We start from the raw sequence: 22027 nt of genomic DNA on the forward strand, positions 1-22027 counted from the left end.
AGTCTTACACTGGTTTTAATGTCAAGCCCTGGTCTTATGAAATGCTGTGTAGTGTGCAAGAACAAGCGTGTTGTAGAATTGCAACTGAAGTGCAAGCAGCACGTGTTTAAAAGGTATGGTTACAACATTTAAGGTAGATTAACAAAAGCTTCAAGTTGTTACTTGGTCTAAGCATGCATCTATAGTGTTCATGCAATAGGCAAAAACTAACATATTGCCACAAAAGCACACTTCCATAAGCCCTTGCAAATTGTATGACTTGCTCCCTTCAAACAGTTTTCAGCATTCATGAGGTTTTTCCCACTCCGCTGCCCTGTCCCTGGCCCACACCTTGGCCAATTCCGCTTGCCTGGCCCCATCTGCTGCCCTGGCCCACACCTTGGCCCACACCCTGCCCTGGCCAATGCCGCCTCCCTTGACGCTGCCCTGGCCAATGCCGCTTGCCTGGCCCCTTCCTTGACAACTTGCCCGACCGCTTCCCTGACCACGTGGTTCACTGCATGTAAAGCCACCAGTGGTTGGGCAACATTTCTGTGTGGCAGGACACTGGCCATCATGAAACAGCTTTCAGCACACAGTGGAATCATCTCCGGTATGGGACATTGCCCTGGCTTCTCTGTGTGAACAGATAGTCAGCTTTAGTTTGTGGGGTTTTTTTGGACCCTAAGAGTCCATTAACGGAAACTCACTGAAAACAGGCAGCACACAAACAGGACCACAGTCAAATCTACAGCATTTGTGTCCTCCAGGGCAGTCTTCATCAGAAGTACATCCTCGATGGGATGGCACAACCGTCAGCTTTGCCGGACAGTAACCATCCACTAGAGAAGAAGATGATGGGGAGTTGGAGGGGGGACTACAGTTTCAGCATTTGTAATTCAAGAATTTCACACTCCAAATTTTACTGATTTGTCTGCTTCAAATCAAGTGCTTTTAAATCCACTCATTCATAAACCGTTAAACTACCTTCAAAGACAGAGTCACTAATTTTTGCATTTCTTCAGGCGGTGTAATAAATATCAATAAATCTTCCCACCTGTGGTTCGTCTTTGAATAGCATGAGTTATACTCAAGTATCCAAACAAACACGATAAAACAGTGGTCAATGAGAAATACACTCAAGCGGCCATCCTCCCGGCCTGAAATCTCACAACGATCTCTACTGGAAAAAGTGTAAAATAAAATAAATAATAAAAACCCCTTTGTTGCCCCCCAAAAAATTATAAAAGACTGAGCAGTGGCATAAATGTGATCATAATGCAGCTACTTATCCCTTTGATACTCATTAACGTGTGAACTTCCCCTTTAAATAACACAACGCTCTGAATGTTAGAGGATATTTAAATGTTATAATAATAATAATAATAAAAAATATTACTTTAGTTAAATGGCATATTTGTTCGGTGATAACTATGAAAAAAGAGAACTGTCTTATTAGGTATAACTGTACGAAGTTTGGAATGAAGCTCCGCCTACTTCCGGTTTTATCCGCAGTTTCCAAAAAAATATTTGTTCACTTTATACTGGAGTAATGCTGATGGAAATTCAGCTTTGCCTCAAAGAAATACATTACATTTTAAAGGATATTAAAAATAGAAACCATTATTTTATATTTTTAGAACATTTTGCCATATTAATGTTATTTCTTGTATTTTTGATTGAATAAATGCAGCCTTGATGAGCAGAAGAGACTTCTTTAAAAACATTTCAAGTCTTAATGATCCCAAACTTTTGACCGGTAGTGTACATTTCTTTGAAATCTTTACACTATATATTGCATCTGTTTCCACCTCTGCATGCGTATAAATGCTTATATCTGTATTAAAGGTGAGTGTATTGTGTGTTTGTGTCAGGGTTTGTTTTGAGTCGCTCCATCTGCCTCAAAGCTGAAGAAGTTAATCAATAGAAGTGAGTCCACATTGTATTGATTTGTGCTTACTGGAAAGTGCAATTCATAAGAAAATTTCTCAAATGACAACAAACATTATGATTATATTTCTGAGCAAAAATATTTTTTATCAGTTTAACCATAAAGCATGACGGAAATGTGACTGAGATTTCATTGACTAAAATCTGGCTAAACCTCGACTAAACAAAAACAGGACAAAGTTGACTAAATATGAAAACTAAAATATACTGAAAAATGGCTGCCAAAATCAATACTGCAGGGGCCCGTTTCACAAAGGAGGTTAAGTGAAAACTCTGAGTATGTTAACCCTGAAATGAGGGAAACTTTGTTTCAGAATGGAAGGTTTGTCAAACCTGAGAAAGCAGGGTAAGTCAAGCCTGTTTCTGAAAGAGAGCTAACTTATACTCAGAGTCAGTTACCATGGTAACTCACACTATGGACCTAACCTGGTCAGGAGCAGGTTTTCTTCGGTAAACCCAGAGTTTTTTTTCGCTTTCCTCTCCCTTTTTAAACACTTCATTGATGCACGCTGGACAAATGCGCTTCTTACTAAGTGTTTTTTTTCTCCTCCCCAAGTACAAATATATATATAAAAAAATTAATAATAAAATAAAGATTGATTTTCTATATAAGAAAATGATATGAGATACTTAGTCTTGTCTAGTCTTGTGGGGTCTAAATTAAGTGCATTTTACTTAAGTAAAATTATATGCCAGTGTGGTAATAAAAATAATCTTAATGCAAATGGAAAACAAGATTATTCTGAGTGTCTATTACTAAGTGCAAATCTACTGTAGCTCCGCCCTCCATCCACACATAAGGTTAAATACGACATGTGAATAATGGCTTCAATGGTGTAGGCAGTAATGTTTTGGGCACGGAAAACTAGCTTGTAACGCGATTGATTGGGTTCGAGTCCGGCTTTTGCCGAGCTCGTTCTTCTCGCTTTTCCCATCACATGTCACATTAGAATTTATTTTCAATAAAAATGTTCAAAATGTTCATTTTAGTTCAAACAAAATGTTCTAAAAATGGAAGTAAAGTGCCTAACGAGTGTTTAATAATGATACAACTATTAATAATTGTAATAAATATAATCATTTACAATCTGTTATTATTGCATCCTGTTACTGAGGTGCAAATGTATCTGCCTGTATAAAGTATAACTAGCATCTAATTATTATTTACACTTAGCCTGTTGCAAAGAACTGCTTCTTTTACATGCTAAATAGAATATATCACGATTTTCACTGTACAGTTTTTTCTGTAAATAGCATCTAGAGCTACTTGCACTTTGCCTACTGTAAAAAGTCAAGTCAAGTCACCTTTATTTATATAGCGCTTTAAACAAAATACATTGCGTCAAAGCAACTGAACAACATTCATTAGGAAAACAGTGTCAATAATGCAAAATGATAGTTAAAGGCAGTTCATCATTGAATTCAGTGATGTCATCTCTGTTCAGTTAAATAGTGTCTGTGCATTTATTTACAATCAAGTCAACGATATCGCTGTAGATGAAGTGTCCCCAACTAAGCAAGCCAGAGGCGACAGCGGCAAGGAACCGAAACTCCATCGGTGACAGAATGGAGAAAAAAACCTTGGGAGAAACCAGGCTCAGTTGGGGGCCAGTTCTCCTCTGACCAGACGAAACCAGTAGTTCAATTCCAGACTGCAGCAAAGTCAGATTGTGCAGAAGAATCATCTGTTTCCTGTGGTCTTGTCCTGGTGCTCCTCTGAGACAAGGTCTTTACAGGGGATCTGTATCTGGGGCTCTAGTTGTCCTGGTCTCCGCTGTCTTTCAGGGATGTAGAGGTCCTTTCTAGGTGCTGATCCACCATCTGGTCTGGATACGTACTGGATCCGGGTGACTGCAGTGACCCTCTGATCTGGACACAGACTGGATCTGGTGGCTACGGTGACCTCGGAACAAGAGAGAAACAGACTAATATTAGCGTAGATGCCATTCTTCTAATGATGTAGCAAGTACATCGGGTGTTATGGGAAGTGTTTCCGGTTCCGGTTTACCTAATTAATGCAGCCTAAAAATCCTTAAACGGATTTGTATATTAAAAGCATATTAGTATGTTATGTGTATGCCAGGTTAAAGAGATGGGTCTTTAATCTAGATTTAAACTGCAAGAGTGTGTCTGCCTCCCGAACAATGTTAGGTAGGTTATTCCAGAGTTTAGGCGCCAAATAGGAAAAGTCTTAGTTTTAGCTTTAGTTTTAGTCTTAGTTCTGTGTTAAATGTCTTTGCTAGTTTTTATCATATTTAGTCAACCATATCTTAAGTTGTAGATAATTAAGCACTTGACTGATTTGCTTAATTTTGAAATGATAATGTTTCATTCTGGTTTGACTTGCCATTTCAAAGACTACATTTTAACAATACTACACTTCATTAAAATGTATGTGATCATTTAACCATTATCATGCACTATGGTCTTTATCTTGTTTATCATGGGTCACATAATATGCTGCCGGATCTTAGCCTGATTTGGGCCACATATGTCTGGACTAATCTGGGCCACACTCCTCCCACCAACAATCGGCCCTCATGTTGTTTGCTGGATCCCCGCCGTCATTACCCCTGCTGCCAGCTTGAGGCCAAGTCTGTTTGCTATGTGGGTTCCTGTGTCAGTATGATCTGACATCCTCATGACCATGTTTTATTCTTCTGGGATCATGACTGTCGAGCTGTTAAGCAGTGATCCCCAAACTTCTTTGTCAACCACATTACACACATCACCTGATGAATTCATTTCTAAAATGTTCAGGCACTGGAGGTTTTAAGATGGACTGTTAAATGCATCTGCTTAAAACTGTGCCAAATGCTTCAAAACTTACACTACATTTCAAAAGTTTTAAAGTTTTTTCATCAAGGATGCATTAAATTGATGAATAGTGACAGTAAAGACATGTATATTGTTACAGTAGTTTTCTATTTCAAATAAATGCTTTTCTTTTGAACTTTATTCAGCTGAGAATCCTAAAAAATAAAATGCATCACAATTTCCACAGAAATATTGAGCAGCACAACTGTGTTCAACACTGATAATAATCAGAAATGTTTCTTGAGCAGTGAATCATCATATTATTCTGATTTCTGAAGATCATGTGACACTGAAGACTGGAGGAATGATGCTGAAAATACAGCGGAGCATGAAAGTATTTTAGACATACAGACATATTTTTGGACCAAAATGTATTTTCGATGTTTCAAAATATTCTAACTGACCCTCTGATGTCACATGGACTACTTTGATGATGTTTTTCTTACCTTTCTGGACATGGACAGTAGACCGTACACACAGCTTCAATGGAGGGACTGAGAGCTCCCGGACTAAATCTAAAATATCTTAAACTGTGTTCAGAAGATAAACGGAGGTCTCACGGGTTTGGAACGACATGAGGGCGAGTTATTAATCACGTAATTTTGATTATTGGGTGAACTAACCCTTTAAAATTTTAGGAATAATTTCAATGAACTTTTCCAGACCTGTCAATCACACTTTAACTCTTTGATGCATTAACTAGTGAATCAATATATATATATATATATATATATTCACAAATGTTTCTAAACAACATCACCATTCCACGTCCACAGATATGATATTATATTTTTAAAGTATGTATTATAAGAGTATTTTACACATCTGACCACTGCAATAAAACATAGCAGCAGATCTCATAGATTTATTGTGCATCATAAATTAAAAAAACACAATGCCATATAATAGGAATTATGTAGTGAAGGTCAAAGGTCATCATCTATCCCACGCTAAATAATTAAAATATCTCTTCTAGTGGACACAACATGCATTCGAGGGTTAAAATTCCCAGGTTTTCCGTGACTTTGGGAACCCTTTAATGATTGTTACCGAACCGCTGATTGTTACACGTCTGATTAATATGAATGAATATGTTATCAATAATACTCTGGTGTGAGTATTAACATGTGTACTCTCCGCTGTACATAATCTATAGAAGCAAAGTTCAAATATTTATCAATCTCTCTCAATATAACATATACATGTATATAAATAGATGATATTATTTTTGCTGCTGGTCTGTGTGAATACACTAATATGATTCACTGTGGCTCCTGTGGAGGTCTGTGATAACAGGGATATGCAGAGCGTTTGCTGAAACTCAGACGCACAAACAAACAGAAAGAGATTAAACCCAAATCACACGTTTACCTCTTCATGAGTGTCCGTCTGCATGCTTCAAATGCTTTAAAGTCAACATGAAACCCAAATCATCTCCGGAATGTGATATTCTGAATAAAATTGGAGACAAATAAATAGTAAACAAGGTCCTGTTGACTTTAAAATCCTCCTAATGTGAATGTCTAATGATGTTGTCAGTGTGTGTGGATTTCACCTCTGTTTTGTGTGTTTGTTTGACCATCTTAAACTAAATTTGACTTCAGGTGACACATTAATCCAGGAGAATCCAGGTTTAAGGCAGTGTCTTCAGTAGTGACATAAATTATGTCATATGACATATGTGTCATGCACAAACATGCAAGGGTTGGGTTGATGTGAAAGACAACAGGAGATTCACTTTTTCACTGGAGGAAGAGTTATTATAGATTATGGACTTGTATTTTAGTTAAAAAAACATCTTAATGATTAATTTGTTTTAGCTTTTTTTTTAGTTTTAGATCTATCTATCTATCTATCTATCTATCTATCTATCTATCTATCTATCTATCTATCTATCTATCTATCTATCTATCTATCTATCTATCTATCAGCCCAGGTAACAAATTTAAGTAATAAAAACGTTGTGGGAACATTGTTTTAAAATGTAGAAATGCCAACTTTGATTATTTATTAAAAGATTAGCCTAAAAAAAAAACATTTCTTACAGTCTTCTAACTTTATTCTTCACCCAAAAGATAACGATATGTTCTAAGAATTTCAAGTTTACATCTCACAACTGTGTCGCTATCAGCCTACCTTTTTTTTTAATTCAGTGTAGGAAACGGGCTTACATATGTTCTAGAAATGGAAGCCAAATTACAGTATTTTTATTTTCTGAGTAATCATCTGTCAGTCTGTCCGTATACATAGACATAATAAATACTTATAAACATATTTATGATGTATAGCCTACTCCGTATATACTGACAGTAGACTGTGAACTACATTTCCCATGATGCATCGATGCGCGCGTCTCAGCAGTGGAATGTGTTGAATGTGTTTCCTGTGTTTGGCTGCATCACGACTCCGTTCTAGTGATGGGAAGTTCGGATCATTTTACCGACTCGGACCTTTGAGTCTCGGTTCAGCAAAATGAACGAGTCTTTTTTCGAGTCTTTTTGTTCATTTTTATCAAAATATAATTAAAATGTTACGTGTTACTTCCCTAACATGTCTACTAATACTTACCCAAACGTTGATCACAATACAAACAATACAAAACTATAATGCTATAATAAACAGAAAAAATTAATTCATTTTTACCTAGGACTTCAGTCTATGATTAGCTCACATAAGCTCTAACCACAGATTGTGTAAAAGAAGTTATCCTGACAACAAATCTGTGTGTAGCCTATATATATATATATATATATATATATATATATATATATATATATATATATATATATATATATATATATATATATATATATATATATATATATATATATATATATTTTTTTTTTTAATAAAATTAAAAAATGCCTTAATGTTTTAATGTTTGCATTGTTTAATAAATAAAAAAGACTGTATAAAAGGCTTTAACCTATCGTTCAAATGGGTGCATAGTCATTATTATTATCATCATCATTAGCATTACTATTATAATTATTATTTTCTCTTACAGTTATTGCGTTTCTGGTCTCAATTTGTAGCTTTTTACTTCTTACAGAGTGAATTTCTGTCATGACGGTGAATGTTGTAACAAAGGTCATAAAGAGTTGGTTGTTATTATTATTATTATTTTTATTAATAAGTCTCTTTGGTCTGTCACGTGATGAATTAACGACTCGAAAAATCCAAAGAATCGTGAACTAATCAATTATCTTTCTGGCTCATATATTGACTGAAACATGTGAACCACGAATTCCAGGACAGAACCTATAGAATTCTGCGCATGCGCGACTGAACGAATCACATTCCGAGACGACTCGTTCTTCGCGAGTCACATGAAAGATTCGTTTGAAATGAAGAACGAGCCATCAGCAGTCCGTTCTTCAGCTCGGTCTCCGCGCTTTTCCGTGAGTTTCGGCGGAGATCGTGAGTCGAATGAGCGGCTCTGAGGAGCTTCAGTGATGGCCGAGCCGCTGCTCAAACGAACCTTCTCCAGACTCCGGGCAAAAGAGCGATTCCGCCGCAAGACGGACCCCAAACTTACCGGTGAGACCCCCAGAGCTTTATTACAGGACAGCTGGAGTTTTGCAGAAGATGCTTAAAAACGAAAATATATTGTTCTAAAATGCTGAAAAACAGCTAGAGAGCTGTAGTGGTGACAGAAATGCTGTAGATATGTTACTTTTAAATAAGTTTTAGTTTAAAAAACAAAAAACTTTCTATATATTTAGGCTGTTATTATATAAGCTACTTTTTACTAATTTCTACCAGTCAGAAGTTCGACGATTGTTTTTCGAAATGTTAGAATAATTGCAATGTCGTAAAAAGTTACAAAACTGATAGATTTATGTTACATAAATAATACAATGAATAATAATACAAAAATGAAATAATACCGTTACTGCTCTGGACATTCATCATCAACTTATGAAGCTGATTTTACAAACTGAGGAAATATTATTTTAGCAAATATATATATATATATATATATATATAGTTAATTGTAGCAGATGGTGACAATGTTTCTCTTTCACTATATGATTCAATTTATCTATTTATAAATGTATGGGCTATATATTTTTCATTATAATACTTCACTATTTGCTCCAATTGTAAAAACCAAAAAATAAAAATTATATTTTAGTTTTCTAGAGATGCTATTTTTAGGCCAAAATAGTTGTGTATATTTATATTTGTCTTCAAATCTCTCTCTTTTTTTGCCTTTACATCAGACATTTTTTTAAATCATGAGTCAGTGTGTCCAAGTTTCTAGTTTAATAGATTCGTTTATTTTGTAGAAATGCTCATGTTGTATATGTCACACAGAGAGCTCTGTGCTTTAGTATAAGGAGGCTTTAATGCTTCTTTCTCGCGTGATGAGGTTATTTTGACGGAACGGCTGACAGCGGGTGACAAACGCTGCTGGATCTTGAGAAAACCATTGTGAGTCAGTTACATAATGTGTTCATTCGAGAGGACAGCAGCTCTGCGTCATCATCAAACATCGTTCACATTCTGTGTTACACACACAGCATCACTGAGACATGTAATTAACCCTTTAAAGCCTTACATATATAGTCTAAAAAATATCATTTTTTGAAATTCTTAGCAATGCATATTACTAATCAAAAATTAAGTTTCGATATATTTACAGTAGGAAATGTACAAAATCTTTACTTAATATCCTAATGATTTTTGGCATAAAAGAAAATGTATAATTGTGACCCATACAATGTATTGTTGTTTATTGCTACAAAGATACCTGTGCTACTGATGACTGCTTCTGTGCTGCAAAGTCATGTTTATGTGAAATATGACACAGCAGGTTTCATAGGGTTAATAACACACAGTCGATTTCTATACCCTCATGAATAACACAAATCTCTCGTGTATTAATTTGTAGACTCTAACAAACATCACATTCAAACTCGAAGTGACTGTGTGTTGGTTTAGTCTGGTTTTATTTACACCGCTCTCGTTTTATTTAATGTGCTCTCACAGACCGGTCTTTACTGCGATACCGTAGTACAGTGATGGTAACACAGTACTGTAATTAGTACCATGTTTATGTAGTGTGTTATTGTTTGCATGACAATCCTGAGAATTTATAGCCATGTATACTTTGGAAAGAGCAGCATCAACATTCTGCTAAGCATGTTAGTGTTTCTCTGAAGAGAAAAGGTCAAAGTGTTTGTTAAATGATGAGAGAATGTTACATTTTTGGATGCATTATATCTGTAAAGACTCGAAACACATAAAAAGCAGAAATGAAGTTTGATAGCTTTTAATGGTTTTGTCTTCCTGTTTCTGTCTCTCTTTCTCTTTCTCTTGCTGGTTTATGTCTAAAATAGGGAAAGTAGTTTGCTGGCAGGCTTGTGTTAGTTAGAGCTTTGGTGAGTGTGTGTGTGTGTGTGTGTGTGTGTCATCATGTAGTCATTGTGGCACTATGTGAGGAATGAGAACGAGAAATATTGATAAGAGGCCGAGAACAAGAGTGTGTCTAGTGCCACACATTACTGACTACATAGACATAAACTTAAACTTTTGACTGCTAGTTGCATGAATGTTGCAGTGCATTCTGGGATTGCTTTGTCCACATTTGATGCTGCCTTAGAATTTGTCCAGAAGAAGTTATGCTGCATATTCTGCCCATCTCAGATACATTAGGAACGAGGGCAAAAGCTGAAGCTGAAAGTATGTGAGAATCAGAGTCCAGGAGAGAAAGAAGGAATGTGAACTCGACGCTTGGGAATAATGATCCCAGCTGCAGCTCCACGGCTGTTGAGAGCCATATCACTGCTTCCCAGAGGAGTGTGTGTGTGTGTGTGTGTGTGTTGATCAGTGAGGGTCAACAGAGCCTTTTTTTTCACTGTGCATCTGTGAACCACATGAGAGTCCAAAACAGAAAACTCTGTGATCTGTTTTCCTTGTTCTTTGACTCATTGAGTAAGTGACTGAAACAAGATAAAAAATATTGCTTTATTTCTTTCTTGCAGTAGATCATATGACTCCTGCATTATACGGTGTACATTTTAGGACATCCTCAGACCTCAGTCATTACATGAAAAGGCGTCATGCCTCAGACTAAAAGGCTTCAGTCATCGGACAAAACGGCGTCGCGCCTCAGACTGAAAAGCTTCAGGTCTCAGGAAAAACGACGTCAGGTGTCAGGTCTCATACAATAAACGCTAGGCATCAGATGAAACGGACTCAGGTGGAGTATCGCGTTGCCCCGCCCCATGTGACGTCACATGCACACCGTTCACAGGAAGTGGTATATAATGATTGATTGATGGCAAAAGGAGGTAAGTATGACCATGGTTTTATTGTAGTAAAAGTGTAGTAACATGTTTTTTTTTTGTAGTATAATGATTAACGTAAGTTACCATTTGTATAACCACAGTTTTAATATAAACAGCAACACCATGGTTAAATTATGGTTAGGTAATCTGTGGATACCATGATTTAACTATATCGACCATGTGTTTTTTTTTCTTTTGATAGTAAAACCATGGCTATTTTTCATAAGGGTAACTTTACTACTAGTCCAAAATAAAGCTCGCTAGTTGCAATATGGCTAACTAACTTTCTAAACGTGCACACAAGACTCTCGAAAAGCATGTTCTCTTCCCTATATAACTTAATTAGTGTAACATTTGAATAAAACTGTTAAAATATAAAATATCAGATGCTGCTTACCTCCTTTTGCCATCAATCAACCATTATAAGAATGAATGCATTAACTAACATACACTAATCAGACCTTATTGTGTTGCATTTTTGATGTTAGTGTTATAAACGTACAGTATAAATGACTGTAATTAATTTGAGTTAACAATAACATATGATGCTTTTTGAGAAACCAGCGAGTCCTTATCTGAGGCTGTTTATCGCCTCTTTCTCATTTCTGCTCACTTTGAGTTCCTCTGACATCACGAGGAACCTTCAACAGAAAGTACAGCATGTTCTCGCTGCTCCACATTAGAATGTAAACATATGTCTTTTTGCTTCATAATTTCTCTCTCGAGTGGCCGTCTAATGCTTCAGGGTCTGGACTGTTTATACAGAGAGTTTAAGTGCAAACTCCAGCCCGGAAAACCTCATTGTAACTCAGTTATTCACTTATTGAAAATAGTTTCTGATATTTACAGATAATGTGATTTGTTATCTGGTCCAATACAAGCTACTAACATCTATGGGCAGCAGTAATAGTGATGCTTGAGAGTAAACAGCACTGACAGATGATTAAACTCAGCACATCTGATCTCTGGAAGCGCTGTGTTGGAGATCTAGCCAGTGTTTGAACGTAAACCATTTCCGGCGGTGTAAATTAGATCAGTTTTGTCAGCATCTCCTGTGTAACTTCAACATGGCTTCCTTCAGGTTTGCTTGTGTGGTTTTCTGCGGAAAAATATTTATGTTTTTAAATCCTTTTTTAACGACTTCCTTTTCCTGAGGCTTTTCCTGAAAGCAGCAATTCACAGCTTGATCAGAGAAGAGCATTAAAACTGTCTGTCCTTGCAATAAAGTACAGTCGCATTATAGTATATATTACGCACGCACGCACGCACGCACTCACACACACACGCACGCACGCACGCGCACACGCATACACGCACGCACACTCGCACACACACACGCACACACACACGCACTCTCACACGCACTCTCACACACACACACACACACTCTCACTCGCACACACACACACACACACACACACACTCTCACACACTCGCACACACACACTCTCACTCGCACACACACACACACACACACACACACACACTCTCACACACACACACACACACACACACACACACACACACACTCACACACACACACACACACACACACACACACACACACACACACTCTCACACACACACACACACACACACACACACACACTCTCTCACACACACACACACACACACACACACACTCACACACACGCACGCACACACACACACACACACACACACACACATATATATTTAAAAAACAGTATTTACAATTGTTTTATAAAATGTATTTTAAAATGTTATATATAAATTAAAAATATGTATTTATTTTTTAAAAAACAAAATATATTAATATTACCTATTACAGTAATGTATTTATATATCAAGTTAGTTATTTATTTTCTTGTATTTACTAAGTTTATTTCAAATGTATTTCAAAATATTGTCTGTGCATCAAAAATATATTGTATATATTTATTTATTTTTTTAGGTTTTTTTATATAAAAATAAATAAACATTGGCTAATTTTCAAAAAGTATGACATTTTTAGTATTTTTATGAATTCATCCAGGTAGTTATTTATCAGTTTATTTTTTCTTCTAAACTATTTTAACTATTTTGTTTACAGCGTGTTTACAGTTTGTTAAAAGAACACTTTTTTTTGGTCGTATGGGAAAGCAGATCTTATGGGCCTGTGTCCAAACAGAAGTAGAGTGTGGTTTGAGGGCCCTCTGTGAAAATATGCAAGCAGAAATGCAGCTGTCAGCATACTAATAAACTGATAATGCTGTTCTCGGCCGATGTTTAATTCAATAATCCTGCTTTAAACAGAGCTGCTTCCAAACTAAAAAACAGAGCATTGCAGTTTGATGTTGCTCCCGCACAGAAAGAAAACATTCGGTGCAGAATCAAATATGTGTGGAAAACAGTATTCCCAGCATCAGAGAATGGACGATGCTTCAGTATAAGATGTCCATTGTTTTTCTGTGTACAACTGAATAAGCAGCGCTGATTAATCATTGAGATAAGAAGCTCATCCTAGAACAGTACGGATTGTTCAAGTTCACTTCAAGGCCCTCAGATGACACAAATTATGCTTTTATGTCTTTTAAATTATCATACAAAAAATGAATAATAATGCACGATGTTTAGAGCATGCTCTAGATAATAAACAATCTGAGTTTTTGCACATCTGCGCTAAATATCTACATCATTTATGTCTGTTTTAGTTACAGTAGCATGCAATCTTTATAGTTTGTGCACTGCTCAGTTCTGACCATCAGAAAGAGATTTTATTCAGAATTACAGAGAACATTGAGCACAGATGTTTAGAAGCCAGTTTGCTCTCTATCTAACGATCTGATGCTCGATCTCTCAGAGGAAACATCTTCATGGGGGATCTGAAGAGAACCAGGCTTTTCCAAATTGTGTGTCCCTCTGGATTGGGCCTGGTTTCACTCTTACATTTCTTTTAGATGAGGACAAAACAATAACTTAGTTTTAAAGATCATGCATATTTGTTTTGCCTTTATTTTTGCTGCTCTATTAGCTGAAATAGCAGTTTCTTAATTCCTCTGTTCATCTTCCATGTTTTGGGTCTCTTCTGATGTGATTATTAATAGTTTGGCTTGTGTTTTCGGGGCAGATGAGAGCAGTACAGCGACAGGATGTCTCAAATTATGCTGCAGAGATGTGGGCGGCTGAAGGGGGCAGGGATCGGCCTTCTGGGAAAAACTCTTTAACCGTTACGCCATGAATATTCTCTGCAAACATCGCCACTAATTATTTCACACTGTCAAACATGGTAAATAAACTCAGGAGCAAACAAACATGCACGAAGCCCTGTCAGTTTGATTAATAAAGCCAAAGTTTTTATCTTTCAGTAATCTTTCATGGATTCGTTTTTCGATACACATCTGGGCTTCGACTACTTTGACTCTAACATTCAGTTCTTTAAAGCTGAAATTTGTCATTTCTGATACTGTTCAGTTTCAAAAGTTGATCAGTAAGATTTCTAAAGAAGAAATCTTTTCTAAAAATGCAAGTCTTCACTATCACTTTTTTATCGATTTATCATTAAACATTAAACAAGTTTTAGAAAGATAAAAAAAGCACTGACCCTATTGGTTACAAGAGATTACTATTTAGAATAAATGGGGTTCTTTTTAACTTTTTATTAATCAAAGAATCTTGAAAAAGAAATGATCACAGATTCCAAAAAACAATAACAAGCAGCAAAACTCTTTTCAACATATTTTGAATCAATGGAAAGCTGAAAATTCAGCTTTGATCGCAGGAATAAATTATATATTAAAGTATATTAAAATAGAAAACTGTTATTTTGAATTCTAATAATATTTCACAATTTTACAGTATTTTTCTGTATTTTTAAACAATAAATGCAGCCTTGACGAGCAAAAGATACTTTTTTAGCAACATAAAAAATCTTGCTAATCCCAAATGTATGGTATGTAAGGCCACTTCTGTTAGTTCTCTAAGCAAACATGTTATTGGCTATGCTGATCATGTAAAAATGGCTAAATCTCTCATCTGATTAATCATCTACTGTCCGTGCATGACTAAACTGAAGCTCTGTGTAAAGGTTTTCCAGTGCACGTGGATATTTCGCAACTAAATAGAGTCAGACCAGTTTATCAATGTGCTGTTAAAACCCTGAAAAGACTTCATAAACACACAGACTGTTGAATGAGCGTCAGAGGTGAAGGGTGAGTCCAGCGTGCCACCCATGAGAGCATGCTTTGTGTGAGCGTGTGTATTCTGGGCTGTTGTAATGAATAGTGAATAGGGTTAAGTGTGTGTGTGTCTGTCCAGCTGTGAAGGAAAACCCTTTACACAGACTGCTCATTGAAAACTTCTCAGCGACCCAACAGCTGTGTGTTTGTCACTGAAATTGCTCCCTGTTTTGGCTTTTCAGACTTCTTTGAATATATGCTGTCCTCAGCCTGTAAAGCCACTAACACCAATTGCATAGGTTTGATTCTCAGGGAATGCATGAACTGGTAAAAAAATAAATAAAAGACATGGATACAGGTCTCCGCCAAAGGCTTTTCTGCATCTTCCTTCAGTTCATTTTAGCATTTTATCTCAGCAAGTAGCTCTAGGTTTTTTTTGTCTGTTTCTCTTCTTCTGTTTTTCTTGGCTGCTTTGGCAAAACAGGAAGTCATCTGCTGGCCCACTTAAGGTAGTGTAACACTTCCTGCTCAGGAATGCATAAAGGGGTCTGTGTTTTTCTGTTTTCATCTTGAAGTCAATTTGGCTTCTGTAATGTGATATACTTCAGAGCGAACCAAGATATTTATTGAAAACAGAGTTTGCACTATATCTCATATTTCCATTTATACATTTGGTAGATGCTTTTATATAAAGCGACTTGCATTGCATTCAAGGTATACATTTACATTGTCTCAGTTCATGTATTCCTTGGAAAACGAACCCTTGATTTTGTCCACGTTCTAATGCTTGAGTTTCAGGAAAGCCACTTGTTAGAGAACACTTAGAATGCACTGAGTGCAGCAGACATCGAAATGTCTGTGAAAGTCACATTTGGTCTAAATGCTGAATTTTAACCTTTCCTGAAACACACTCTGATGTAGGCATCAAATGAACATTGAGAAATTCAGACGGGCGGTTTGGAAATCCAATTGATTTCAAACTGATCCGGCTCTCTCTGCACCCTCAAATTAAACTTGCGCAGTCCTAGCTGTCAAACTTCCCATCAAAGCTTTGTGCAGTGTTTAAGCAGCATTTGCGGTTTAAGCATTTGGTTGCTGAGTGTTGTCTTGGCCTTGTAAACTAGCAATGGTTTTGACATACTCATGTGCAGTGCTAACTAAAGAGCATTTGACGGAGATGTTTTTATCCAGCACTTCCAGAGTCATGCAAGCCAGAAGAGATAATGCGCAGAGCCGATCTGGAGGGTACACGGGAGTTATTAATGTCTTCTGGAATTGGATAAGATATTTGGCTAACTGTGTGTCACAAGCCACGCTCATAATTTAAAGAGGGGAAAGAACAGACGAAGAGAGAGAGAGAGAGAGGGGAAAACAGAGGAGAAGGGAGTTTAGAGAAACTTCCACATGTGCAAGATGGGAGGGAGAAAGAGATGGTAAATATCTGCAGCCCTCCTCCTGAAGTCTGTTTTATGACCTTTTTTTTAATTCTTTCCAGTTGTCCTCTTTCTTCACTGCTTGTCCACATACATCACTGTAAACTCTTCTCAGAAATGTTGTTTTAGGGAGAAATCAAACCCTGTAAAGGTTAATAGCCCCCAGTTTCACTTTAACTTGTGGTATTTGATATTTCCGAGTGTTGCAAGTCTCAAGGGATCCATTTTTCAAGTTAGTCACTCCAATCCAGACAAATATTTCAACACCAAATAAGGTCAAAAACTCCTGCTATGGTAACTATTGCTGGTTTCTCTCCTCTGCCTTAGAAGTGACAGAGAAGGTGGACCTCTTCCAAAGTTCTTCATCAACTGCATCCACCTCAGGACGTGCTGAGACGGAGAGCTCCATCGTGGAGGAGTGTACCAGACGCTCCCAGATCACTGTCTCCAAAAAACAGAACTGGGCCAAACTTCCCTCTACAAGCAAAGACCCAGCCAGCACAGATCTGTGTACGAGCCTGGTCTACGGGCAACAGGACTGGGATTTGTGCTCAGCAAAGGCTGAGGTCTCAAAACAGGCCTGGTGCCAAAGGACTTTGAGTGAGGATGGTTCTAAGAGGAAAGATCTGGAATTGGAGTTTGGATATTCCAGGACACCATGCGATTCCATTGACGCAGGTTTGCCGGAGTTGACTCCTGCATCTACAGCTTTTCTGGATGTGTGTGACTCTTCCAGCTCAGCAAAGATCTCTGGGCAGGGCGCCTACCTCCAGCACCTGGACAGAAGTAGTCGGGCCTGGGTACTGTCCACAGGAAAGCCCCAGGCATCAGATGAAGTCCTCCCAACCAGAATCACAGAGTGGCAACAGCGCCCAGGTGGAGATGGAAACATTTGGTACAACCCCATTCCTGAAGAGGACGATTCGAGGGCCACCAGAGGAGCAGCTCAGGGAAAATATGGAGATCCGTGGAGAAGGAGAGAAACTGGGGAATCGGCAAAAGAGAAAAGAGACCAGAAACGATCAGGGGGGTTGAGTCCCACCAGCGTACATCAGATGAGAGAGATTCAAACTGAGGCCAACATCAGGGCGGATACTTCGGGTATGGTCAAGCTTTCCATTATGCAAGAGTTTATCACAAGCCAAGCTGCTTTGCCAGCATACTTGCACTTCACATAACTAGTCTTAAAACTTAGGTTAAAATGAGCAGTGCTGTTTGAAAAAAAATATTTTTAGTAAGATGAAATGTTGTGCTATGATTGTCATTCACAAATTTCAAAAATAGGATGGGAATTAACCACATTACATGTAATTAGAAGTTATTTTCCTAAAGCCTAGTGAGCTGCCTACCTAGATAGCATTTAGGGGTGCCTGAGAGGTGAAGGCTGTTCCAAAAACTGGGTGGCATAATTATAACTATGCTGCCTTCTAGGAAACCTTCTTTTTGGCCACAATTTAGGCAATGTGTCACAGAAAGTTCAACATAATAAAAAATTGATTTAGGTCATCAGCTCATTAGTGGGTGTGTGAGCCAAATGATACGTAGTGTTGTGGGTTCTCCTAGAATGTGGTTGGGAACTACTGATGTAGAGAAGGGCTTGACAACTAAAAGTTTAGTTAGTTTAGTTCCAGCCCTGATGGAACTCACCTGTCTGTATGTTCCTAGTACCCAAAGAACTAAATTAACTGGTTAATCTTGAGGTCCAGAGTTGCCCACCTCTGATGTAAAGCAATGGTTCCCAACCACTTTCCTGGAATCCCACAACTCTGCACATTTTGCATGTCTGCTTAATCAAATACATCGTATTCAGGCCATCAGCTCATTAGTAGAGACTCCAAGACCTAAAATGTGTGTCTCAGACAAAAGAGAGTGCATAATGTCCGGTGTTGGAGGGCTCCTGGAATGTAGTTGGAAACCACTGATACAGAAAGGGCTGGGCAAACCTGCTTCTGAAAGGCTAGCGTCCTGCAGAGTTTAGCAAAGTGGATCTTGAGGTCCAGAGTTGCCCGCCACTGATGACGAGTGTTCCGAATCAGTTCATGAGAGGGGTGTCCAATCCTCCTCCTGGAGGCTTACCTTCTAGACCAGGGGTTCTCAACTCTGGCCCTTGAGGTCCACTTTCCTGGAGAGATTAACGCCAACCCTAATCAAACACACAAAAAACAAGCTAATCAAGATCCTCAGGAATGCTAGAAAGTTATAGGTAGGTGAGTTTGATCAAGATTGGAGCTAAACTCTGCAGCGAGTTGATAACCTCTGTTCTAGATGACTTTATCTCCAGCACTAATTAAAAACATCTTATCAGCTACTCAAGGTCTTCAGGATCTCTAGAAGCTTCCATTTCCACTCCCAAGTTTCAATTTCTGTTGTCCATTATTCTGCCTACATATGTGGTAACCAGCAAGGCATCTCACTAGGTTTTAGAAAAGACTGAAGATACTAGAGCATAACTTCTACTTGCTTGTCAGGGCTTCTTAAAGTTTCAGGACCATCTTAAAGGTTAAATTGCTTGTTTCTAACATTGTGTGTTTTGAACGATTTCTTTCGGTTCAGATCTGATTGTGCTACAGTCGGACTGTATTAGCTCTGCTAGTGGTGGGAACTCTGACAGTCCCGGGGTGCCAAAGAAAAGCCCAGGAGAGGGTGGAAGTGGCAGCAGTGCAATTGACAAGATCAAGTCTCCAGGAACAGTGCGGCGGCTTTCTATGAAGATGCGTAAGCTTCCAGAACTTAGACGGAAGCTTAGCCTCCGCTCATCCCGTAATCAGCGTAACGGACAAGGGAACGCCAGCAGTGCACCGGGAGCATCCGATGAGGCTTCACCACCAAATGCATGCAAGGAATCATCCAGCGTCATCAGCAAGTACCACCTGGACTCCAGTGCACCCGCAAGGCCAAGGCGTCGATCCTCTCGAGCGCGTTCTGCTAGTAAGGGAGGATATCTTAGCGATGGAGACTCACCTGAACTCTTGCCAAAGCAGGGCTTGGGTCAGGAATCGAAAGGGTCACCTACACCACCACCACACTGTGGACCACAGGAATCACTTGCTGTGGCAGACGCAGAGTCGTTCCGCTTGTACTCGCTGGCGGATCAGCCTCGCTGTGCTCAGAGACTTTCAGGGCTGCTCACGGTGCATCTGATGGGCATCGATGAGCTGCTACGATCGTCTCGGAATGACGCTACAAAAGAAGTCTTCTGTGCCATTCAAGTGGACGGGGTGACCCGAGCCCGAACATCCCTGCTCACCTGTCGAGGGGCGTGCCTCCCACTAAACCACACCTTTAACCTGGAGCTCGAGAGGGCCAGGCTGCTCAAACTGGTCATTTTGACACCAACGAATGGCAGCGGAAACAACGGCTCTGCCGCTCCTGCACGTAACCGTGTGTGCTGTCTGGGTGCTGTGGCTATCCCACACCTCTTCAAGGGTAAGAGAACTGCTCATTTGCAAATCAAGTCACAAGGTGAAGCCGATAGTTCCCACTCTATTATTGTGAACAATTCATCCATGCATTTGTTTTATTTTAAAATAAATGTTTTGACCTCTACATTTTTTAATCAAGATGTCACAATCTTCTCTTGGGTGACACATCCCAGAATTCTCCAGTCATTTAGTCCTCATTATCCCCGCCCCATTCAGCTGTGCTTCCATCCAATCATCAGCTGGTAGATTAAACCAAGTCCTGTCCTGCCCTTTTCAATAGTGTTGTCAAAAGAACAGACTTCAGTAACAGTCGGTACTAAAATTTTAAAACCGTCTAACATTTAAGCGCTGATTCTTAAACACTGCTGACTGGCCAATGTGTTCACAACATGGATCAATATTTACTGAGAACAATGAACAGTTTTGAAAAAAGAACAGTTTGGATATTAAGATATTAAATGACTATAAAGATATCGTTAATACTTTTCCAGCTACAGCCATTGAAACTATTGGGGAAAAAAATGCTTAAAATGGATTTGCACATATTTGAACTGTCACTATTGGCATATAATGCAACAAAGATGGCTAAAATCAACAGATTTACTTATAGACCCACCGATCTCTGTATAAATATAACAATCTGTGTATAAAAATAAATTAATAAAGTAATTTTTCCCCTTCTAATGTGGCTTCAAATCTCAGGTGAAATTCATCTTGATGCTTCTCTACAAAAGAGTGGATTATTCAGTAAATATTCATCCATCCATTTACATTTTTTGGCCTTCATCACAGTTTGTAAGCAAAAGACAAAACAAAATCAAACTTATTCCAAAATTTGACAAGGAAAGACCATGTTATATAATAAATTCTGTAGCATTGACACATTTATGCCATTGCACAACCATTAAACAGCCATTCCACCGAGCCATTCCCTGCATTAGCTTTGATCTTGCGTTTTGCTCTTATCTCTTTATCTCATCTCTCGGTCTCTTTTTCCCGCAGCGTCTCGCAGTCAGCAGCTGTGTGTCCGTCTGGAGCCTCGCGGATTGCTGTACGTGAAGTTGACCCTCCTGGAGCAGTTCGTGACCCCATTCCCCCGCCTCAGTGACCTGCCTCCTCCTAATGTGTTTGGGATGGAGCTGCGCCACCTGGTGGAGAAGGAGGCGTCTGCGCTCAGAGTGCCTCTGATCATTCAGAAGTGTGTTTCTGAGATCGAGAGGAGAGGACTGAAGGTGAGACGAGCTCAGAGATCTGTCAGACCCGATGTGTGTTAAATATGACTGTACTGAGAGACTATGTGTTTCTGTAGGTGGTGGGATTGTATCGTCTTTGTGGCTCCGCGGCGGTGAAGAAGGAATTAAGGGATGCATTTGAGAGGGACAGTGCAGCGGTTGTCTTAAACGATGAGCTCTATCCTGACGTTAATGTCATCACCGGTCAGTCGGCCTCAAATAACACACAATCTGATATATCTACCCACATATTTACTATGGAAGCTGGTTTCTGCTATGGAATTTTAAAAAATCAAAAGTAAAATTGACATTTTATCTCACAGTTCTGACTTTTGTTTCTTAAACTTTGAGTTTGTATCTCACAACTCTGATATTTATTTTCTCGTAGTTATCAGAAAAACTGAATTCTGAGAAGTTGGAATTGTATTAAATTATTTTTATTATTATTATTATTTAGTGGTGGAAAGTGTTATTATAGTTAATAAAAAAATAAATAATAATCTAACGTTTTAATAATTTAACTGAATTATTATAAAATATAAAAAGCTTAATCTTATTTTCATTTCAGCTAGTTTCCGAGGCAATCATTTTCATCTAGTTTAACGTGATATACTAAAATAACTCAAACTAAAATAAAATTTAACACAAACTATATAAGCATATTTTAAAACAAACTAAATCAATTAAATAAACAAATAAAAGGACAAAAAATGCACAGCAAAAATAATTTTTTTTAATCAAATTCAAAATATGAATAAAACT

At 38.2% G+C, this 22027-nt stretch overlaps 1 protein-coding gene and 1 long non-coding RNA gene across 2 annotated transcripts in view; one reads left to right on the top strand and one right to left on the bottom strand.

Moving 5' to 3' along the window:
* Positions 1-397: 397 nt before the first annotated feature.
* On the bottom strand, positions 398-1170 carry LOC132121828 (uncharacterized). Its single transcript, XR_009426324.1, has 3 exons — positions 1037-1170; positions 690-821; positions 398-616 (listed from the first exon to the last, which is right to left on the bottom strand). It is a non-coding gene; the product is annotated as an uncharacterized LOC132121828 (long non-coding RNA).
* A 6906-nt stretch (positions 1171-8076) lies between these two features.
* LOC132122528 (rho GTPase-activating protein SYDE1-like) overlaps positions 8077-22027 on the top strand; it is a 21853-nt gene continuing 7902 nt past the window's right edge. Inside the window, exons 1-5 of the mRNA XM_059532901.1 lie at positions 8077-8286; positions 16939-17712; positions 19165-20037; positions 21036-21265; positions 21343-21469. Coding sequence (XP_059388884.1) covers positions 8202-8286; positions 16939-17712; positions 19165-20037; positions 21036-21265; positions 21343-21469 — 2089 coding nt within the window. The 5' untranslated portion in view covers positions 8077-8201. The remainder of the gene's footprint in view (positions 8287-16938; positions 17713-19164; positions 20038-21035; positions 21266-21342; positions 21470-22027) is intronic.

This window comes from Carassius carassius, chromosome 40, assembly GCF_963082965.1.
Source record: "Carassius carassius chromosome 40, fCarCar2.1, whole genome shotgun sequence".
NCBI classification, from domain to species: domain Eukaryota; kingdom Metazoa; phylum Chordata; class Actinopteri; order Cypriniformes; family Cyprinidae; genus Carassius; species Carassius carassius.